This window comes from Silurus meridionalis, chromosome 7, assembly GCF_014805685.1.
Source record: "Silurus meridionalis isolate SWU-2019-XX chromosome 7, ASM1480568v1, whole genome shotgun sequence".
In the NCBI taxonomy this organism is placed as follows: Eukaryota; Metazoa; Chordata; class Actinopteri; order Siluriformes; family Siluridae; genus Silurus; species Silurus meridionalis.
The window spans coordinates 25,099,058-25,121,310 of NC_060890.1; the positions used below are offsets into that span (position 1 = coordinate 25,099,058).

Genomic DNA, 22,253 nt, shown 5'->3' on the forward strand with positions numbered 1-22,253 from the left:
AGAAATACAACCAATAAAGTGATCAGGTTGAATTATAATTATAATTGTATAATATTATAATTTGAGTCAGATTCGAGGTTAAAATTGGATTTATGTAACAAAGTGCAATCCATTTGAGTAATCTTTTACAGCTGCAGCATACCTTCACCCACACCGGTGGATTTTTCTTATCACTGACTCATATCACTACCTTTTTATTATGATTTAATTCAACTACCTATGACTCAGAATCACTTTTAGACATTGCAGGGTTTTTAAACGAGACAAAGTCCCATTGATCCGTCTCAGTAAATGCTCTTTTCTGCACTAACTGGCAACATGGGGATTCCTGCATGGGAAAGTAAACTGCAGTTAAACACGCAGCAGCCCGTAAACTCACGATTTTGTTGCGCGTGCACTTCCTCACTGCGTTGGAAGTGGGTTGGTAGTATTTTGATCAAAATAGATGTAAAGACACGTCATAACGGCGCGACGCGTCATAACGTTATATAAAAAACAAAAAGACAGAAAACATGTTTTTTCAATCAGTGATTTTTCAATCATGTTCCATATTCAAACACTCAATATTTTTCTTTATAGGTTTGCTCAATCTTTCAAATACTTTCAAAAACATGTTTGTTTTTACTTTTCTCAAAAACTCTACAGTAAAATAACTGTGAATTTGGGACTCTAACAGTCAGAGACACTGTAAATCAGAATTATTTAAAAGATTGTGCAAACATATAAAGTAAAATGTTTTATGAGTGTTTGAATATGGCGATTAAAATGCACTGATGTTTATGTTTCTTAAAAATTGTACATTAGAACGAGCTGAAAATGAATTCAGTGATAATCAGAGTCACTCTAAATGAAGATCAGATGTACAAATTAGCAAACATTAAAATTAAGTTTATATAAAGGTGATTTTGCTTTTACATTTTACTGTAGAGTTTTAAACACTAAACAGTAAAGATGTTTTAAGAGTGTTTGAATATGGGCCTTTATATTATATATATATACCACAAACACCACATTTTATTATTATTTGTTTTTTGATGAACAACAGCAATACGTTAAAAAAAAGGAATGCAATAATTTACAAATCTCATTAACTTATATTTTATTCAAAATAGAATATAGATAAAATATCAAAAGTGAGACATTTTGAAATCTCATGCCAAATATTGTCTCATTTTGGATTTTATGAGAGCTACACATTCCAAAAAAGTCGGGACAGGTAGCAATAAGAGGCCGGTAAAGTTAAATGTACATATAAGAAACAGCTGGAGGACCAATTATCAATTGGCAACATGACTGGGTATAAAAAGAGCCTCTCAGAGTGGCAGTGTCTCTCAGAAGTCAAGATGGGCAGAGGACATGGGCAGCTGCACACCTGGAACGGCAGCATTATGCTCTCATCCGGATGTCGTCTCTTTCAGGGAAGATCTTGCATTTTCCAACATGACAATGCCAGACCACATACTGCATCATTTACAGCATAATGGCTGCATAGAAGAAGAATCCGGGTACTGAAATGACCAACCTGCAGTCCAGATCTTTTACCCATAGAAAACATTTGGCGCATCATAAAGTGGAAGATGCGACAAAGAATACCTGAGACAGTTGAGCAACTAAAAGCCTGTATTAGACAAGAATGGGAGAACATTCCTATTCCTAAACTTGAGCAACTTGTCTCCTCAGTCCCCAGATGTTTGTTATAAAGAGAAGAGAGGACGCCACACAGTGGTAAACACGGCCTTGTCCCAACTTTTTTGAGATGTGTTGATGCCATGAAATTTAAAATCTTTTTAAATTTAAAACTTATTTTTCCCTTAAAATTGTGAATTTTCTCAGTTTAAACATTTGATATGTCATCTATGTTGTATTCTGAATAAAATATTGAAATGTGAAACTTCCACATCATTGCATTCTGTTTTTATTCACAATTTGTTCAGTGTCTCAACTTTTTTTGGAATTAGGATTGTATATTTTTATAACAAAAACCGCCTTTATGAAGCTTCTTTGCATTTATTTCCCCCACCACAAGTAAAGCAAAGACGTGTGACTTCCGCTGTGTTAACCGCAGTGTGGGAGGAGTTTCGCAGATAAACAGAAAAAACGCATTTCAGATTTGACACAGAAGCTTTTCACAGTCTATAAAGTTCATCGGTAATTTCATTAATACCAATAACACTAATACTATTCATCTGTTTAACTCAATGTTTAATTACGGGGATATAGTAATACTAATAATAATAATAATAATAATAATAATAATAATAATAATAATAGTAATATGAGGACTGTTTGTTGTTCTTCATTACAGATGTTTTGTTTTGTAGGTCTGTTGTTCTGAAACGTCATCATCATGCAGTCGGTTGTAATTCCTGCTGTTTCTGTCCTGAGTGAGTGTTTTTAATTCTGGATAAAACACACTGCTGAGGGATTTTACATTATTCATTGTAGATATTAATAAAGTAGTTTTCTCCCTAATTCAGTAGAATTGAAAATAAACATGTTATTATGATATCTACGACAAATCAACATTGTCTAATTAATATTAATATACATACTAATTCACCTCGACTGTTGTGCGCATGCGCCAACGCCAAAAACGTAACTGAACGGAATTTCTAGTTGAAACTCGAGTTTGTTATCACTTATTAGAATGGCATAAAGCAGATTATAATATTTTACTCTACAGCCAATCACCATCCAGGAGCTTCTGTTTTAAACTCCAAAAGAGGAATAAAGAGCACTTTCCAGAATTTTTACAATTGATGAAAAATGCAGTTTTATGTTTCCTTTTATTATTTTATTTCTTCAAATAAAATGCTTTCAGTTATCTTTATAGACAGGACATTTTTTTGAATGAATTGTGTCACATGACCAAAATGTGTGTTCTGATTTGCTCTGTGATCTATTAGTTTATCTGCTGATGCTTCAGTGTCAAGCCTTCATCATCAGAGAAGTTCTAGTGAAAGACTCTGTGACGTTCCCGTGTTCCTGCACTGGAAACTGTCCGGTGGTTCAGTGGAGTCGCTTCATTCCCAGTTACACCATTGTGTCTGAATGGAAGTGTTCCAGAGGACAGAATTTACAGAAAAGATTTGAAATATCAGGAGATACCAGCAGAGGAGATTTCTCCCTGATGATCATCTCAGTAGCCTACAATGATGGCGGCTCCTACAGGTGCAGCTGTAATGGAGAAACAGTTAGTGAAGTGAAGATGAAGGTTCTGGGTAAGTGTGTGTCTGTAGTGAAGTATGAGCTGCTGCACTGGTACAGGTGGAGCTCTTACACAAAAGCACAGAAGTGAAGATAAACCATGATCATGATGTTTTTGTCTTACAGTGGCGACAGTTGTAAAGGTTCAGAAGAAGCAGAATGTCACCCTCCCGTGCTACGGAGACACTCGGAGACAAGATGTTAAAGATGTACAGTGGAAGAAGGATGGAGGAAAGGTTGTGCTGTACACTCATGCAAACAGATCAGTGACTACTGATGAAGCAGGAAGCAGATTTATGATGTCAGTAGAAGACTTTCTGGATGGTGATCTCTCTCTCCACATCAGTTCAGTTCACCTGTCTGATGCAGGAGAATATCGGTGTCTCCTCCATGATGAATCTCAGGATGGAGAACCATCAACTGTTGTGCTGGAGGTAGAAGGTAAGTTTTTCTCTGGTAGAGTCTTGGTCATTTCAACTACTCTTAGTCATGTGAATTCTGAACACCAGCAGGTAGCGCTAATGAATTATAATTAATTAATGGAGGCATCTCCACTCGACAGAGAAGATTTGATGAATTTATTTTTATTTCAGTATTTTAATAATAAAAAATATAATCTATAAGACATTTTACACATTAGTGTTTTATTCTTTGATCGTGACTGATCGTTTGTTTGGCGAGAAGATAGAAATTACACTGCATTAGATGCAGGACCATCATCATCATCATCATCATCATCATCAAATGTTCCAAACTTAATCAATCAATTTAATAAATATATAAATTCAGATTTAATTCTATAGGATTTTAACATCACTGTCACAAAGCAGCTTTTAAATATTATAGTTTATAAAAGGATCAGTTTTACTGCTACACCACTGTTCTGTTCTACCATGTGTACATTGTTTTGTCCTGTGTTTTTACTCTTCTCTCTTCTGCTCTGTTTCTCTTCATGTATTTATGGATGAACATTAAAAGTTCACTTGCCATCACTTGATGTGTTTTATGTGAAGAATATTCTGTTTTATTCCAAACATATTTTAATTACAGAATAAATAATAAAAAAATCAATGAATCACATCAGATAAAAACAATCACACATACAGTTCAGTTCCTGTGAAAAGTGTGGAAAAATCCAGTCTTTTATTGTTTCTAATAGAAATCAAACTGTAAATGGAGCTGGAGGACTGAATAAAGCTCCAGTACTGCTATAATTCAATTCAATGTATTTTATTTTTATTGCGCTTTTAACAATGAACATTGTCTCAGAGCAGCTTTACACAGATATAATGTGGTGATAACCAGTGTTGGGCAATAACGCGTTACTGCACAGTCTAACCTGTTTACATCAGAGACGCATTGTAGGATTGGTGGATGAACCTCTGTAAACACGAAGAAGACGCGGTCGAGGCGAGAGCAAGACGAAATGTGCTCATTAGAGCAAGACGAGTTTCTCAAAGTGGAAATGTGCTCATTAGAGCAAGACGAGTTTCAAAGTGGAAATATGCTCATTAGAGCAAGACGAGTTTCGCAAAGTGGAAATATGCTCATTATTTCATTTTATTTGAGTATAAAGACAAAAACTTTTAGTCAAATGTAAGCTTTGTCTTTCTGGTTCGAAGCTTATATCTACTGCGATAAACAGCAACTCCAATCTGGTGAAGCTCCTTCAAAACTCCATGCCTCGACGAAGCTAGAAGCTAGAAGCTAGAAGCTAGAAGTTAGAAGCTAGAAGCTAGAAGCTAGAAGTTAGAAGCTAGAAGCTAGAAGTTAGAAGCTAGAAGCTAGAAGCTAGAAGCTAGAAGCTAGAAGCTAGAAGCTAGAAGCTAACCTGGTGTTCTGTTCTACATTGTTGATAGTTTTCATACTTCAGCTGTGAAAGGAACATGTTTAAGAGCTCAACACAACAGTTTTTATGATGCAGAAGCCACTTTAGTTTTTGATTGTGAATATATTATTCAGCTTGTTTTGTTGTTTATTTCAGAAATCCTTATGATATATTCAGTTTGTGCTGGTCTGACTTTAATAAAATAGTGTTTAAAATTACTTTGTGTTTAAGTCAGTTTTGTGTTTGTAGACCATAACGCATAAAAGGGCATTAATGGGAACATTAAAGAAGGTTCTTTAAAAAAAATAACTAAAAAGTTACTTTTAACAGTAACGCATTACTTTTTTGGTGTAAATAATCAACAAAGTAATTTAGTTACTTTTTAAATGAAGTAACGAGTAACTGTAACTAGTTACTATTTTTTAGTAACAACACCGAATATGATCATGTACACAACAACCTAAACACAATAAACAAAGAGCAGTGTTGGGCAACATTACTTTTAAAAGTAATGCGTTACAATATTGAGTTACTCCCCAAAAAAGTAATTAATTACGTTACTTAGTTACTTTTTATGGAAAGTAACGCGTTATATTACTTTTGCGTTACTTGTATCTCTTTCATGCCTTACAGATGTAAGATAATTGCCATTAAGAAATCAGTTATATTAGAGCAAAATACATTTCTTAAACATTTAAAATGATCAATAACTTCTTAGAGAACAATAAGATGATCGACTACATTTTGACCACAAAGCTGAACACTTTCCAGTCGCACTTCTGTACACTGTTTTGTGTAACTGGTATAAAAGGTACTTTGACTAGATTTTTGTTTTGAGTTTCCCTTTTATTTATATATTTCTGTATTAATGTTTTTTATTTTATTTTTCTTAAATTATTATTATTATTATTATTATTATTTTTATTAATGTTATACTTTCCATATGTGTATATTCATGCTGAAGTAATGAACTTCACGAAATTTCGTATTAAAAATACCAGATCTCATCGCTAAGTGGTTGTGTGGTCCTTGTGGCTGAGGTTGTCCGTTCCAGACATGCTACATTTGCAATCTGCCTTCGCCGTCAGGAATGTAACTATCGTTCGTGTATATAAGGGTAAGGGTGTGGGCTGCACACCGGTGATGTGGAGGGGGAACATACCTTTCACTGTCATCACGTAAAACTTCGTGAATATGACCTCGTCCTCGTCTTCATCATTCTCTGCTTCATCATCAGCTTGAAACATTCTGAACGCTTTTACAAAGTTCGTGCTTTTATCAGTGACCGTGGCAGTTTATCTTCCCACAAAGAGCAAATGAGCTGTGAATTTGCTCTCTATCTCTCTCTCTCTATTTCCGCTGTGATGGCATCGTACATGTGTCTCCCACGGAAAACTTTTATTCTGAGCAGTCCATAGAGCTGCAGTGGTGGAAAGTCGGCAAAAGTTTTCTATATTTCTGTCTCCATTTCCATATATGCAACATCACACACACACACACACACACACACACACACACACACACACACACACACACACACACACACACACACATCTGTAGTGCTGTGCTTTGCATGCAGATGTTTTTTTTTTTTGTGGTATTTTTTGCAGTTGACAAGAGCTTTTCACCAACACATAATCTACACTTAACCATTATTCCTTTCTCCTTTTCCTCCACTATTTTAATATAATAAGAACACTTCCATCGCAGTAATGTAATGCTCTGGTTTGCCATCTCCGCTTCTGACCAGCTTCTGTTCCCGCGGCTCGCACGTGTGACTTCGCGATTCTACGTGACTACGTTCATTTTAATTCAGTATTGATTTTTTTATGCAAAATAATTTAACTGAACAGTAACTCGCATTACTTTAAAAAAAAGTAACTCAGATATTAATGTGTACATTTATAAAGTAACGCGCTACTTTACTCGTTACTCCAGAAAAGTCAGATTATTACGTAACGCACGTTACTTGTTAACGCGTTACCCCCAACACTGACAAAGAGAGAACGATTGTAAGAGCAACAGAGTGTGTGTGTGTGTGTGTGTGTGTGTGTGTGTGTGTGTCAACAATACAAGTATGTGATAGGTGTTTAATGATTTATTGTCATTTCTATTTTTAGTTCATATTTCTAACAGCAGAACAGAATGTACTCTATTGTGGTTTCGGCCCCAGACCACAGTTTAAATCTGATACCCGAGTGCGAGGATTCCTTCTACTCCTCTTTTATTTTATTTTCATTTATTTATTAATGATAGAAATTATTGTAATATTTTAAACAATATTAGTGTGGGTCTTATACATTTTTATATACAACAAATATACATAATATTTATATTAGAATGTGTCTAAACTACATTCATGGAAACATCTATTAACTTCTCAGTCTGTATGAACAGGAGCATGTGATCACTGAGTATTATTGAATACCTGATCTCTAAATTACGAGCTGAGAACTCGAAAGTGGAAAATAAAAAACCCTTTCTGCCCACCTAAACCGCGCACATGAGCTTTGAATTCCAGAAAGCCGGAAACCGCATGAACTTTTTTATTGTTATTATTACTTCAATGCATCAAGAACTATTTTCATGTCATAATAATAAACATTAAACACCGGCTTCCAGAGAAAAATTTAAGAAAAACAAAAAATAAAATTACACAGATTTTAGTGTTTTCAGAGCATTACCTGTTTTCAGTGCTCTTTTGTTTTTTTGTTTGTTCCAAGAGATTTACATTTAATTTGAAGTCATTAATAAAATGGTAAAAGTTTGGTCTACATTACACCTGCTTTTTCCTATGAATCCGGAATTCTCCTAATAATATAAACAAATGTATAATATGTTGTTGTTTACAATTAAAATGTTCGTTTTCTGTATAACTATATGATGATTGTAGACAATAAAGCATCGGTGAGACATCAGTGTTCCAGCGGTGTGGGAGATCAGCAGAGTGATGCTTGTTGGCCCCGAACCTGCTGGTTCTGTCTTGTTCGTTTTCCTCTTTGTTTTTTCCGCGTTTTCGCGCCGCCGTCGCGGCTTTGCTCTGTCTTTTTTTCTTTTTTTTCCTGTTCTTTCCTTTTCATTCTCTCATTCCGGTCGGGTGTCTTTTGTTTTTCTCTCTCCGTTTATGTGCGTTTTTTCGGTGGACTATTTCCCCTGGAGGACTATACGTTTTTGCTCGGTTGTTGTGGATTACTTTCACAGGGGACCATAAGTTTTTGGACACGTGCTTTTGTGTGGGTTTTTTTTGGGTCATTTATCTTACCCTGAGCACCGTAAGTTTTTGGACACTTTGTTTTATGTGCTTGCTGGGTTGTTCCACATTAAAAACTTCTGTTTTGCTTTATTGCTGCGTCCTGCATTTGGGTCCTACTTTTGCACCCCTGACATGTAAACATTCTACTGTATACAAAAGTGCGAGTATAAATAATAATAAATAAATAAATAGTGGTGGAGTGGATCGAGATGAGTGATTGTGTTTAGTCCAGGTTGTACAGTTCGGTAACACACAGAGTGAGTGTGTGTGTGTGAGTGAGTGAGTGTGTGTGAGTTCTGTTTCAGTTCTTTGTATTGAGAAGCCTGATGGCTTGGGGAAAGAAACTGTTGCACGTTGCACAGTCTTGATGTGACGGTCCGAATGCTTCGGAACCGTTTTCCTGATGGTAGGAGGGTGAAGTATGTGTGTGAGGGGTGTGTGTGATCGTCCACAATGCTGTGTGCTTTGCGGATGCAGCGTGTGGTGTAAATGTCCATGATAGAGGGGAGAGAGACTCCGATGATCTTCTCAGCTGTTCTCACTCCTCTGTAGGGTCTTGCGATCCGAGACGGTGCAGTTCCCGAACCAGGCAGTGATGCAGCTGCTCAGGATGCTCTCGATGGTCCCTCTGTAGAACATGGTCAGGATGGGGGGAGGGAGATGAGCTTTCCTCAGCCTTCACAGGAAGTAGAGACGCTGCTGGGCTTTCTTGGTGATGGAGCTGGTGTTAAGTGACCAGGTGAGGTTGTCTGCCAGATGAACACCAAGGAATTTGGTGCTCTTGACCCATCTTATACATGCGCTTGTGACGCGTTATAGTCGCCCCGAGATTCACCCTTTCAATCCAACATCTCCGAGAAGATTCACAGCTCATATGGTGCATCGGTAAGTTTATTAATACTTTTTTTACAGTTGATGGCGCGTGAATGCAGCCACTGCGCTGAGCTCCACAATTCTTCTTCTTCTTCTTCTTCTTCTTCTTCTTCTTCTTCTTCTTTTATTGTTCAGTCTTTATTCATTTTTCTTCTATAAGTTTTTTACCAGAAACGAACTCCTTCAAATAAGGCAGAAGATCCCAGACAATATTTTTCGTTTTTTATTTTTTATTATTATTTAGACGTTTTGTTGGACATTTTAGTTGTAGGTTCTGTGCTGTGTATAAAAGAGAGAAGCGCGCAAGCATTCATCTCTCTTCATTAGAAAACAGATCAACTTCTTCTCCTCGCGCATCAACAAGGACTTTTCGAACTCTGCTGCATTGTGCTTCACTGAAACACTGCGGTTAATCCAGCAGCAGTTTGATAATAAGGTCAGCTAACGATATGGGTGGTGGGCGTTTCCGTTAAAAAATGATAATAATAACCAAAAAATCTAAAAATAAATAATAAAATGTGTTTGTGGTGTAAATATAAATATATATATATATATATATATATATATATATATATATATATATATATATATATATATATATATATATATATATAATAAAGGGCCCATTTTCAAACACTCATAAAACATTTTCCTCTACAGGTTTGCACAATCTTTCTAATAATTCTGATTTGAGTTTGTCTTTCTTCTATTCTGTTACATTTCCACTCATTTTACTGTACAGTTTCTGAGAAAAATTAACGCAAATTCACTCCAAACCTCAGTGTTTTTTAATCATGTTTCATATCCAACCGCAGTACAGATACATACGTTTCTTCAGTATATTAAAATTAAAGAAGAAATACAACCAATAAAGTGATCAGGTTGAATTATAATTATAATTGTATAATATTATAATTTGGAGTCAGATTCGAGGTTAAAATTGGATTTATGTAACAAAGTGCAATCCATTTGAGTAATCTTTTACAGCTGCAGCATACCTTCACCCACACCGGTGGATTTTTCTTATCACTGACTCATATCACTACCTTTTTATTATGATTTAATTCAACTACCTATGACTCAGAATCACTTTTAGACATTGCAGGGTTTTTTAAACGAGACAAAGTCCCATTGATCCGTCTCAGTAAATGCTCTTTTCTGCACTAACTGGCAACATGGGGATTCCTGCATGGGAAAGTAAACTGCAGTTAAACACGCAGCAGCCCGTAAACTCACGATTTTGTTGCGCGTGCACTTCCTCACTGCGTTGGAAGTGGGTTGGTAGTATTTTGATCAAAATAGATGTAAAGACACGTCATAACGGCGCGACGCGTCATAACGTTATATAAAAAACAAAAAGACAGAAAACATGTGTTTTTTCAATCAGTGATTTTTCAATCATGTTCCATATTCAAACACTCAATATTTTTCTTTATAGGTTTGCTCAATCTTTCAAATACTTTCAAAAACATGTTTGTTTTTACTTTTCTCAAAAACTCTACAGTAAAATAACTGTGAATTTGGGACTCTAACAGTCAGAGACACTGTAAATCAGAATTATTTAAAAGATTGTGCAAACATATAAAGTAAAATGTTTTATGAGTGTTTGAATATGGGCCTTTATATTATATATATATATATATATATATATATATATATATATATATATATATATATATATATATATATATATATATATATATATATATATATATATATATATATATATATATATATATATATATATATATATATATATATATATATATATATATATATATATATATATATATATATATATATATATATATATATATATATATATATATATATATATATATATATATATATATATATATATATATATATATATATATATATATATATATATATATATATATATATATATATATATATATATATATATATATATATATATATATATATATATATATATATATATATATATATATATATATATATATATATATATATATATATATATATATATATATATATATATATATATATATATATATATATATATATATATATATATATATATATATATATATATATATATATATATATATATATATATATATATATATATATATATATATATATATATATATATATATATATATATATATATATATATATATATATATATATATATATATATATATATATATATATATATATATATATATATATATATATATATATATATATATATATATATATATATATATATATATATATATATATATATATATATATATATATATATATATATATATATATATATATATATATATATATATATATATATATATATATATATATATATATATATATATATATATATATATATATATATATATATATATATATATATATATATATATATATATATATATATATATATATATATATATATATATATATATATATATATATATATATATATATATATATATATATATATATATATATATATATATATATATATATATATATATATATATATATATATATATATATATATATATATATATATATATATATATATATATATATATATATATATATATATATATATATATATATATATATATATATATATATATATATATATATATATATATATATATATATATATATATATATATATATATATATATATATATATATATATATATATATATATATATATATATATATATATATATATATATATATATATATATATATATATATATATATATATATATATATATATATATATATATATATATATATATATATATATATATATATATATATATATATATATATATATATATATATATATATATATATATATATATATATATATATATATATATATATATATATATATATATATATATATATATATATATATATATATATATATATATATATATATATATATATATATATATATATATATATATATATATATATATATATATATATATATATATATATATATATATATATATATATATATATATATATATATATATATATATATATATATATATATATATATATATATATATATATATATATATATATATATATATATATATATATATATATATATATATATATATATATATATATATATATATATATATATATATATATATATATATATATATATATATATATATATATATATATATATATATATATATATATATATATATATATATATATATATATATATATATATATATATATATATATATATATATATATATATATATATATATATATATATATATATATATATATATATATATATATATATATATATATATATATATATATATATATATATATATATATATATATATATATATATATATATATATATATATATATATATATATATATATATATATATATATATATATATATATATATATATATATATATATATATATATATATATATATATATATATATATATATATATATATATATATATATATATATATATATATATATATATATATATATATATATATATATATATATATATATATATATATATATATATATATATATATATATATATATATATATATATATATATATATATATATATATATATATATATATATATATATATATATATATATATGCGACAAAGAATACCTGAGACAGTTGAGCAAATAGCCTGTATTAGACAAGAATGGGACAACATTCCTATTCCTAAACTTGAGCAACGTGTCTCCTCAGTCCCCAGATTTTTGTTATAAAGAGAAGAGAGGACGCCACACAGTGGTAAACACGGCCTTGTCCCAACTTTTTTGAGATGTGTTGATGCCATGAAATTTAAAATCTTTTTAAATTTAAAACTTATTTTTCCCTTAAAATTGTGAATTTTCTCAGTTTAAACATTTGATATGTCATCTATGTTGTATTCTGAATAAAATATTGAAATGTGAAACTTCCACATCATTGCATTCTGTTTTTATTCACAATTTGTTCAGTGTCTCAACTTTTTTTGGAATTAGTTTTGTATATTTTTATAACAAAAACCGCCTTTATGAAGCTTCTTTGCATTTATTTCCCCCACCACAAGTAAAGCAAAGACGTGTGACAATAATAATAATAATAATAATAATAATAATAATAATAATAATAATAATAATATGAGGACTGTTTCTTGTTCTTCATTACAGATGTTTTGTTTTGTAGGTCTGTTGTTCTGAAACATCATCATCATGCAGTCGGTCGGAATTCCTGCTGTTTCTGTCCTGAGTGAGTGTTTTTAATTCTGGATAAAACACACTGCTGAGGGATTTTACATTATTCATTGTAGATATTAATAAAGTAGTTTTCTCCCTAATTCAGTAGAATTGAAAATAAACATGTTATTATGATATCTACGACAAATCAACATTGTCTAATTAATATTAATATACATACTAATTCACCTCGACTGTTGTGCGCATGCGCCAACGCCAAAAACGTAACTGAACGGAATTTCTAGTTGAAACTCGAGTTTATCACTTATTAGAATGGCGTAAAGCAGATTATAATATTTTACTCTACAGCCAATCACCATTCAGGAGCTTCTGTTTTAAACTCCAAAAGATGAATAAAGAGCACTTTCCAGAATTTTTACAATTGATGAAAAATGCAGTTTTATGTTTCCTTTTATTATTTTATTTCTTCAAATAAAATGCTTTCAGTTATCTTTATAGACAGGACATTTTTTTGAATGAATTGTGTCACATGAGCAAAATGTGTGTTCTGATTTGCTCTGTGATCTATTAGTTTATCTGCTGATGCTTCAGTGTCAAGCCTTCATCATCCGAGAAGTTCTAGTGAAAGACTCTGTGACGTTCCCGTGTTCCTGCACTGGAAACTGTCCGGTGGTTCAGTGGAGTCGCTTCATTCCCAGTTACACCATTGTGGCTAAATGGAAGTGTCCCAGAGGACAGAATTTACAGAAAAGATTTGAAATATCAGGAGATACCAGCAGAGGAGATTTCTCCCTGATGATCATCTCAGTAGCCTACAATGATGTCGGCTCCTACAGGTGCAGCTGTAATGGAGAAACAGTTAGTGAAGTGAAGATGAAGGTTCTGGGTAAGTGTGTGTCTGTAGTGAAGTATGAGCTGCTGCACTGGTACAGGTGGAGCTCTTACACAAAAGCACAGAAGTGAAGATAAACCATGATCATGATGTTTTTGTCTTACAGTGGCGACAGTTGTAAAGGTTCAGGAGAAGCAGAATGTCACCCTCCCGTGCTACGGAGACACTCGGAGACAAGATGTTAAAGATGTACAGTGGAAGAAGGATGGAGGAAAGGTTGTGCTGTACACTCATGCAAACAGATCAGTGACTACTGATGAAGCAGGAAGCAGATTTATGATGTCAGTAGAAGACTTTCTGGATGGTGATCTCTCTCTCCACATCAGTTCAGTTCACCTGTCTGATGCAGGAGAATATCGGTGTCTCCTCCATGATGAATCTCAGGATGGAGAACCATCAACTGTTGTGCTGGAGGTAGAAGGTAAGTTTTTCTCTGGTAGAGTCTTGGTCATTTCAACTACTCTTAGTCATGTGAATTCTGAACACCAGCTGGTGGCGCTAGTGAATTATAATTAATTAATGGAGGCATCTCCACTCGACAGAGAAGATTTGATGAATTTATTTTTATTTCAGTATTTTAATAATAAAAAATATAATCTATAAGACATTTTACACATTAGTGTTTTATTCTTTGATCACCAACAACACAAGAGATTTATAAACACAAGAGAATTAGAAAAAGCCAAACTCACATATAAAAGCCTCGTAGATTTGACCAGGAAAATGTCGTAATAAATAATCCAATCATTTTGTAACCAGGGCGACAACATCAAACCACCACCAGCACCACCACCAGCAGCAGCTGCAGCACTGAGGTTACACGACTGTGTGTGCTTCTAGGATCGATCATCTCTGTAGGTATCATCATCTGACTGATCGTTTGTTTGGCGAGAAGATAGAAATGACACTGCATTAGATCCAGGACCATCATCATCATCATCATCATCAAATGTTCCAAACTTAATCAGTCAATTTAATAAATATATAAATTCAGATTTAATTCTATAGGATTTTAACATCACTGTCACAAAGCAGCTTTTAAATATTATAGTTTATAAAAGGATCAGTTTTACTGCTACACCACTGTTCTGTTCTACCATGTGTACATTGTTCTGTCCTGTGTTTTTATTCTTCTCTCTTCTGCTCTGTTTCTCTTCATGTATTTATGGATGAACATTAAAAGTTCACTTGCCATCACTTGATGTGTTTTTTGATGTGTTTTATTCCAAACATATTTTAATTACAGAATAAATAATAATAAAAAATCAATGAATCACATCAGATAAAAACAATCACACATACAGTTCCTGTGAAAAGTGTGTAAAAATCCAGTCTTTTATTGTTTCTAATAGAAATCAAACTGTAAATGGAGCTGGAGGACTGAATAAAGCTCCAGTACTGCTATAATGACATGATTACACAAATAAATACATAGTGTAGATCAACATTTATTTACAGACAAACACAAAGAGAAGATAAGAGAAAAATATAATCATGTACACAACAACCTGAGCACAATAAACACAGAGACAACGATTATAAGAGCTACAGTGTGTGTGTGTGTGTGTGTGTGTGTGTGTGTGTGTGTGTGTGTGTGTGTGTATTAAAGATTTATATTTAAAGTATTATATTTTATAATTACTAAAACTAATAAATTGTTATGTATCCACTTCAAAAAATAAACAATGGAAACATAAAATAAAAGAAGGCGGTTTACAGACACGAACTCTCCTTTGGGTGATGTGCGGTAACTTCTAGATCACACAGAAGGTGATAAATAAGTCCAACATGACGATGTTAAATCGATATCAATTGTATTTTATTCTAACAATATTTTAATCAATTTGATGGTCGATAATTTAGAATATTAATATATGTGTGTGGCGGCGTTAAAAAATGTTTGGAGGTTTGTGGGGGGAATGTTGGTGTGTTGTACACTGTACATTTGGAAAACAATGTGTACAATGAGCCCTACATATTCATGCTCTGCTACATGTTACAGGCCAAATCTCAAATATATTATAATATATATATATATATATATAAATAAAGCTGCTTTTTTAAAAATCCTACACAATTAAAACTACATTTAACTGTTCTGCAATGAATATTTTTATATCTCTAAATAAGCATCATATACACTCAGTTTCACCTATTACTTTAATTCTCATTTTCTTTAACTTTTGTCATTTAATAACATTAATTATTCTATTTATAACTTTATATATCCCTTATCCAGAATTAAAATCACTCACCATGGACGTAAATAGCAGGAATTCCAAACGACGGCATGGTGATGTCTCAGAACAACAGACCTACAATACATTACTAAACGTGACGAGACATTTGGTCACATATTCACTTAAAACTGTCACGTGTCCAGCTGAGGTTAAAGGTGTGAAATTGTACTCGTTGCTCTTTCTTATCAACACAGTCTCACCCCACATCGTCACATATCGACGCTGTGGATGTTGCGTCGGACGGCGTCCACATCCGACGCCGAGGGTACCCCCTTTGTCTGCATGTCTGTAGTTTCCCTATTAGAGCCCATTTCTCGCTCGTGCATAAAGAGTAATCTATTTAGTCACTGTAGTCATAACTTGCTAAGTCTGTTGTTTCTGAATCAGTGGTAGTCAGTATGTGTGCTGTTCGCTTATAAACATGACTCAACTCTAAACTATTACATGTGCAGGAACACAGGGATATTTACATGATGCAGTTTTTTCTTCTGGGTTTAACCATCCAGTCTACTGTCTATTTATTTGGGCTTTACTGCGTTTAGCTTTGACCAACTTTGACCAAACACTGTCCAAACACTGATTTTACATGGAAAAAGTACAATTTAATCGAACAAGACTTTATTGATATATAATAAAATACTCGTGTGTGTGTGTGTGTGCGGGTTTGCGGGGGAATAACATTACCCACGGGACTTCTTCGTAAAAATATATATTTTATAATTACTAAAACTAATAAATTGTTATGTATCCACTACAAAAATAAACAATGGAAACTAAAATTAAAGAAGGCGGTTTACAGACACGAACTCTCCTGTGATGTGCGGTAACTTCTAGATCACACAGAAGGTGATAAATAAGTCCAACATGACGATGTTAAATCGATATCAATTGTATTTTATTCTAACAATATTTTAATCAATTTGATGGTCGATAATTTAGAATATTAATATATGTGTGTGGCGGCGTTAAAAAAATGTTTGGAGGTTTGTGGGGGGAATGTTGGTGTGTTGTACACTGTACATTTGGAAAACAATGTGTACAATGAGCCCTACATATTCATGCTCTGCTACATGTTACAGGCCAAATCTCAAATATATTATAATATTATATATATATATATATATATATATATATATATATACACACACTGGTGATCAGAATTAGAGAACAAATTATAAACAATTGAACAATTCTGAAATAATGTCATCTTCACTGCTCAACAGTTGAAGGAGTTTTTGTCCTGTCTATACCATGCTACCAGAACACCTTTTCCACAAAATGTCATTTAAAAAAAACATTATTTTGGAGAAAACACACTGATCAAAATTAGAGAACAAATTATAAACAATTGAACAATTCTGAAATAATGTCATCTTCACTGCTCAACAGTTGAAGGAGTTTTGTCCTGTCTATACCATGCTACCAGAACACCTTTTCCACAAAATGTCATTTAAAAAAACATTATTTTGGAGAAAACACACTGATCAAAATTAGAGAACAAATTATAAACAATTGAACAATTCTGAAATAATGTCATCTTCACTGCTCAACAGTTGAAGGAGTTTTTGTCCTGTCTATACCATGCTACCAGAACACCTTTTCCACAAAATGTCATTTAAAAAAAAACATTATTTTGGAGAAAACACACTGATCAAAATTTGAGAACAACAATGACTGTAGCATGGAAAAAGATTACAACAAAATGTTCTGAAGGTTACAACAGTCAGCAATTAGTAGGAAGTGTCCAGGCCTCTGCTCTGAATGACTTCAGCACATCTGTGGCCACAGGACAGCACTAGTCTCTCACACTGCTCTGGTGTGATTTTGGTCCACTCTTCTTCCAGTCTCCTCCACAGTTCGGTGACTGTAGTGGGTTTCTTGGCCATAACTTTGTCACCAAGGATTTTCCAGAGGTTCTCTATTGGGTTGAGATCAGGACTCTGGACAGGCCATGTCATTATTTCAATGTTTTCAGTTTCAAGGAACGGCTTTACCCGTTTTGCTGTGTGACATGGAGCGTTGTCCTGCATGAACACTGCAGGCTGATTGGGTGATGAACGCAGGGAAGGAACCATATGTTGTTGAAGAAGGTTCTGATAAACATTTGCATTCACTCTGCCATGTAGCTGAATAAGAGGCCCAACTCCTGCTGCAGAAAACATTCCCCAAACCATGACACTTCCTCCTCCACTTTTCACTGACTTCTTTACACACTTTGGGTTCAGTCTTTCTCCAGTTTCTCGCCGATCATAATGTTTCCCATCTGACCCAAATAAATTAAACTTGCTTTCATCACTGAAGTGAACTTTGGACCAGTTTTCCTCTGTCCACACAACATGCTTAGCCTAGCCTTTTGATTCTTTCTGTTAATGAGAGGTTTGGTCACTTGACAGATAATCAAGGAAATTAGCACCAGGTACCAGATTAACACCAATAACTGGGAGGAATCTGAAAGTGTTCTCTAATTTTGATCAGTGTGTTTTCTGCAAATTAAGGTTTATTTTTTTTAAACGTCTTAGTTAATTTGTGGAAAAGGTGTTCTGGTAGCATGGTATAGCAGGAATTCCAAACGACGGCATGGTGATGTCTCAGAACAACAGACCTACAATACATTACAAAACGTGACGAGACATTTGGTCACATATTCACTTAAAACTGTCACGTGTCCAGCTGAGGTTAAAGGTGTGAAATTGTACTCGTTGCTCTTTCTTATCAACACAGTCTCACCCCACATCGTCACATATCGACGCTGTGGATGTTGCGTCGGACGGCGTCCACATCCGACGCCGAGGGTACCCCCTTTGTCTGCATGTCTGTAGTTTCCCTATTAGAGCCCATTTCTCGCTCGTGCATAAAGAGTAATCTATTTAGTCACTGTAGTTATAACCTGCTAAGTCTGTTGTTTCTGAATCAGTGGTAGTCAGTATGTGTGCTGTTCGCTTATAAACATGACTCAACTACAAACTATTACATGTGCAGGAACACAGGGATATTTACATGTTGCAGTTTTTTCTTCTGTGTTTATCCATCCAGTCCACTGTCTATTTATTTGGGCTTTACTGCGTTTAGCTTTGACCAACTTTGACCAAACACTGTCCAAACACTGATTTTACATGGAAAAAGTACAATTTAATTGAACAAGACTTTATTGATATATAATAAAATACTCGTGTGTGTGTGTGTATTAAAGATTTATATTTAAAGTATTATATTTTATAATTACTAAAACTAATAAATTGTTATGTATCCACTACAAAAAATAAACAATGGAAACTAAAATAAAAGAAGGCGGTTTACAGACACGAACTCTCCTGTGATGTGCGGTAACTTCTAGATCACACAGAAGGTGATAAATGAGTCCAACATGACGATGTTAAATCGATATCAATTGTATTTTATCCTAACAATATTTTAATCAGTTTGATGGTCGATAATTTAGAATATTAATATATGTGTGTGGCGGCGTTTAAAAAAATGTTTGGAGGTTTGTGGGGGGAATGTTGGTGTGTTGTACACTGTACATTTGTAAAACAATGTGTACAATGAGCCCTACATATCCATGCTCTGCTACATGTTACAGGCCAAATCTCAAATATATTATAATATAATATAATATATAAACATACACTGGTGATCAGAATTAGAGAACAACAATGACTGTAGCATGGAAAAAGATTACAACAAAATGTTCTGAAGGTTACAACAGTCAGCAATTAGTAGGAAGTGTCCAGGCCTCTGCTCTGAATGACTTCAGCACATCTGTGGCCACAGGACAGCACGAGTCTCTCACACTGCTCTGGTGTGATTTTGGTCCACTCTTCTTCCAGTCTCCTCCACAGTTCGGTGACTGTAGTGGGTTTCTTGGCCATAACTTTGTCACCAAGGATTTTCCAGAGGTTCTCTATTGGGTTGAGATCAGGACTCTGGACAGGCCATGTCATTATTTCAATGTTTTCAGTTTCAAGGAACGGCTTTACCCGTTTTGCTGTGTGACATGGGCGTTGTCCTGCATGAACACTGCAGGCTGATTGGGTGATGAACGCAGGGAAGGAACCATATGTTGTTGAAGAAGGTTCTGATAAACATTTGCATTCACTCTGCCATGTAGCTGAATAAGAGGCCCAACTCCTGCTGCAGAAAACATTCCCCAAACCATGACACTTCCTCCTCCACTTTTCACTGACTTCTTTACACACTTTGGGTTCAGTCTTTCTCCAGTTTCTCGCCGATCATAATGTTTCCCATCTGACCCAAATAAATTAAACTTGCTTTCATCACTGAAGTGAACTTTGGACCAGTTCTCCTCTGTCCACACAACATGCTTAGCCTAGCCTTTTGATGCTTTCTGTTAATGAGAGGTTTGGTCACTTGACAGATAATCAAGGAAATTAGCACCAGGTACCAGATTAACACCAATAACTGGGAGGAATCTGAAAGTGTTCTCTAATTTTGATCAGTGTGTTTACTGGAAAATAATGTTTTTTTTTAAAATGACAGGTATTTTATGGAAAAGGTGTTCTGGTAGCATGGTATAGGACAAAAACTCCTTCAACTGTTGAGCAGTGAAGATGACATTATTTCAGAATTGTTCAGTTGTTTATAAATTGTTCTCTAATTTTAATCGCCAGTGTATATGAAAGGTTTGGAAAGGTCTGTTTTTCCATGTGAGAACATCACACAGGGACAAGTGGTTTCCAAATGAGGAGAACTCCAACTCCAGGGCAGAAGGATGGATCAGACCAGTCCAGAGAGGTGTGTCTTATGAAAGATGTTCTGTAGTTGGTGATGGCTTAGAGAGCAGAGATGGATCCTGTTAGTCAGGTTCTCACATGCTCCAGAACTTGGTTTGAACACCTGATGTTCAGCATCCTGAGATTTGTAAGAGGTGATACTGAAGTCTGGAGACCTGGTCCTCAAAGCAAGTTGAGGTCGTGTATCTTCTCCAGCAGATCATCATAAATGATGTTTTGGGATAACTGTTTTGTGTTTGAGGGTCTGGCAGCAGTTGTTTGGAACAACCTACATTCCACGTTCCTTCAAAAACTGTGTGTGATGAATTTGTGCTGTTTGCATGCAGAGTGTGATCACACAGTATTGATCTGATCTGGATTTCTCTTCTGTTCATTTACTTTCTAGTTTGATAAACTGATAAAAAATAAACTATTAACACTTCTATTTTTCTTAACATTTTTACTTTACTGCATTCTTTCACACCTGTTTCAAACTTTATCACAATATTGTGTAGGTGTGAATTTCTTTAAATATCTTTTAGAAGTATTTCCCATATTTCTCCATCTTTATGGGTATGTTTTGTTTATGGGTATGTTTTGTTTATGGGTATGTTCTGTTTATGGGTATGTTCTGTTTATGGGTATGTTCTGTTTATGGGTATGTTCTGTTTATGGGTATGTTCTGTTTATGGGTATGTTCTGTTTATGGGTATGTTCTGTTTATGGGTATGTTTTGTTTATGGGTATGTTATGTTTATGGGTATGTTTTGTTTATGGGTATGTTCTGTTTATGGGTATGTTTTGTTTATGGGTATGTTTTGTTTATGGGTATGTTCTGTTTATGGGTATGTTATGTTTATGGGTATGTTCTGTTTATGGGTATGTTTTGTTTATGGGTATGTTATGTTTATGGGTATGTTCTGTTTATGGGTATGTTCTGTTTATGGGTATGTTCTGTTTATGGGTATGTTCTGTTTATG

General features: G+C 32.7%; 2 protein-coding genes across 3 annotated transcripts; both read left to right on the forward strand.

Annotated features, from left to right (window-relative positions):
* The first annotated feature begins 1,345 nt into the window (after window positions 1-1,345).
* Window positions 1,346-15,500, forward strand: LOC124388438 (hemicentin-2-like). Of its 2 annotated transcripts, XM_046853050.1 has the most exons (6): window positions 1,346-1,389; window positions 5,991-5,998; window positions 13,399-13,463; window positions 13,983-14,297; window positions 14,410-14,724; window positions 15,063-15,500. In XM_046853050.1, exons 3-6 carry the CDS (start codon window positions 13,427-13,429, stop codon window positions 15,173-15,175), a joined length of 780 nt encoding a protein of 259 aa, XP_046709006.1. In that variant the 5' UTR covers window positions 1,346-1,389; window positions 5,991-5,998; window positions 13,399-13,426; the 3' UTR covers window positions 15,176-15,500. The 2 variants fall into 2 exon arrangements, with proteins under 2 accessions (XP_046709006.1, XP_046709005.1); XM_046853049.1 differs by lacking the exons at window positions 1,346-1,389; window positions 5,991-5,998 and adding an exon at window positions 9,109-9,173 and having other exon boundaries at window positions 13,401-13,463.
* Window positions 2,131-4,104, forward strand: LOC124388440 (hemicentin-2-like). Its single transcript, XM_046853052.1, has 4 exons — window positions 2,131-2,148; window positions 2,322-2,384; window positions 2,907-3,221; window positions 3,334-4,104. Exons 2-4 carry the CDS (start codon window positions 2,348-2,350, stop codon window positions 3,741-3,743), a joined length of 762 nt encoding a protein of 253 aa, XP_046709008.1. The 5' UTR covers window positions 2,131-2,148; window positions 2,322-2,347; the 3' UTR covers window positions 3,744-4,104.
* Window positions 15,501-22,253: the final 6,753 nt, after the last annotated feature.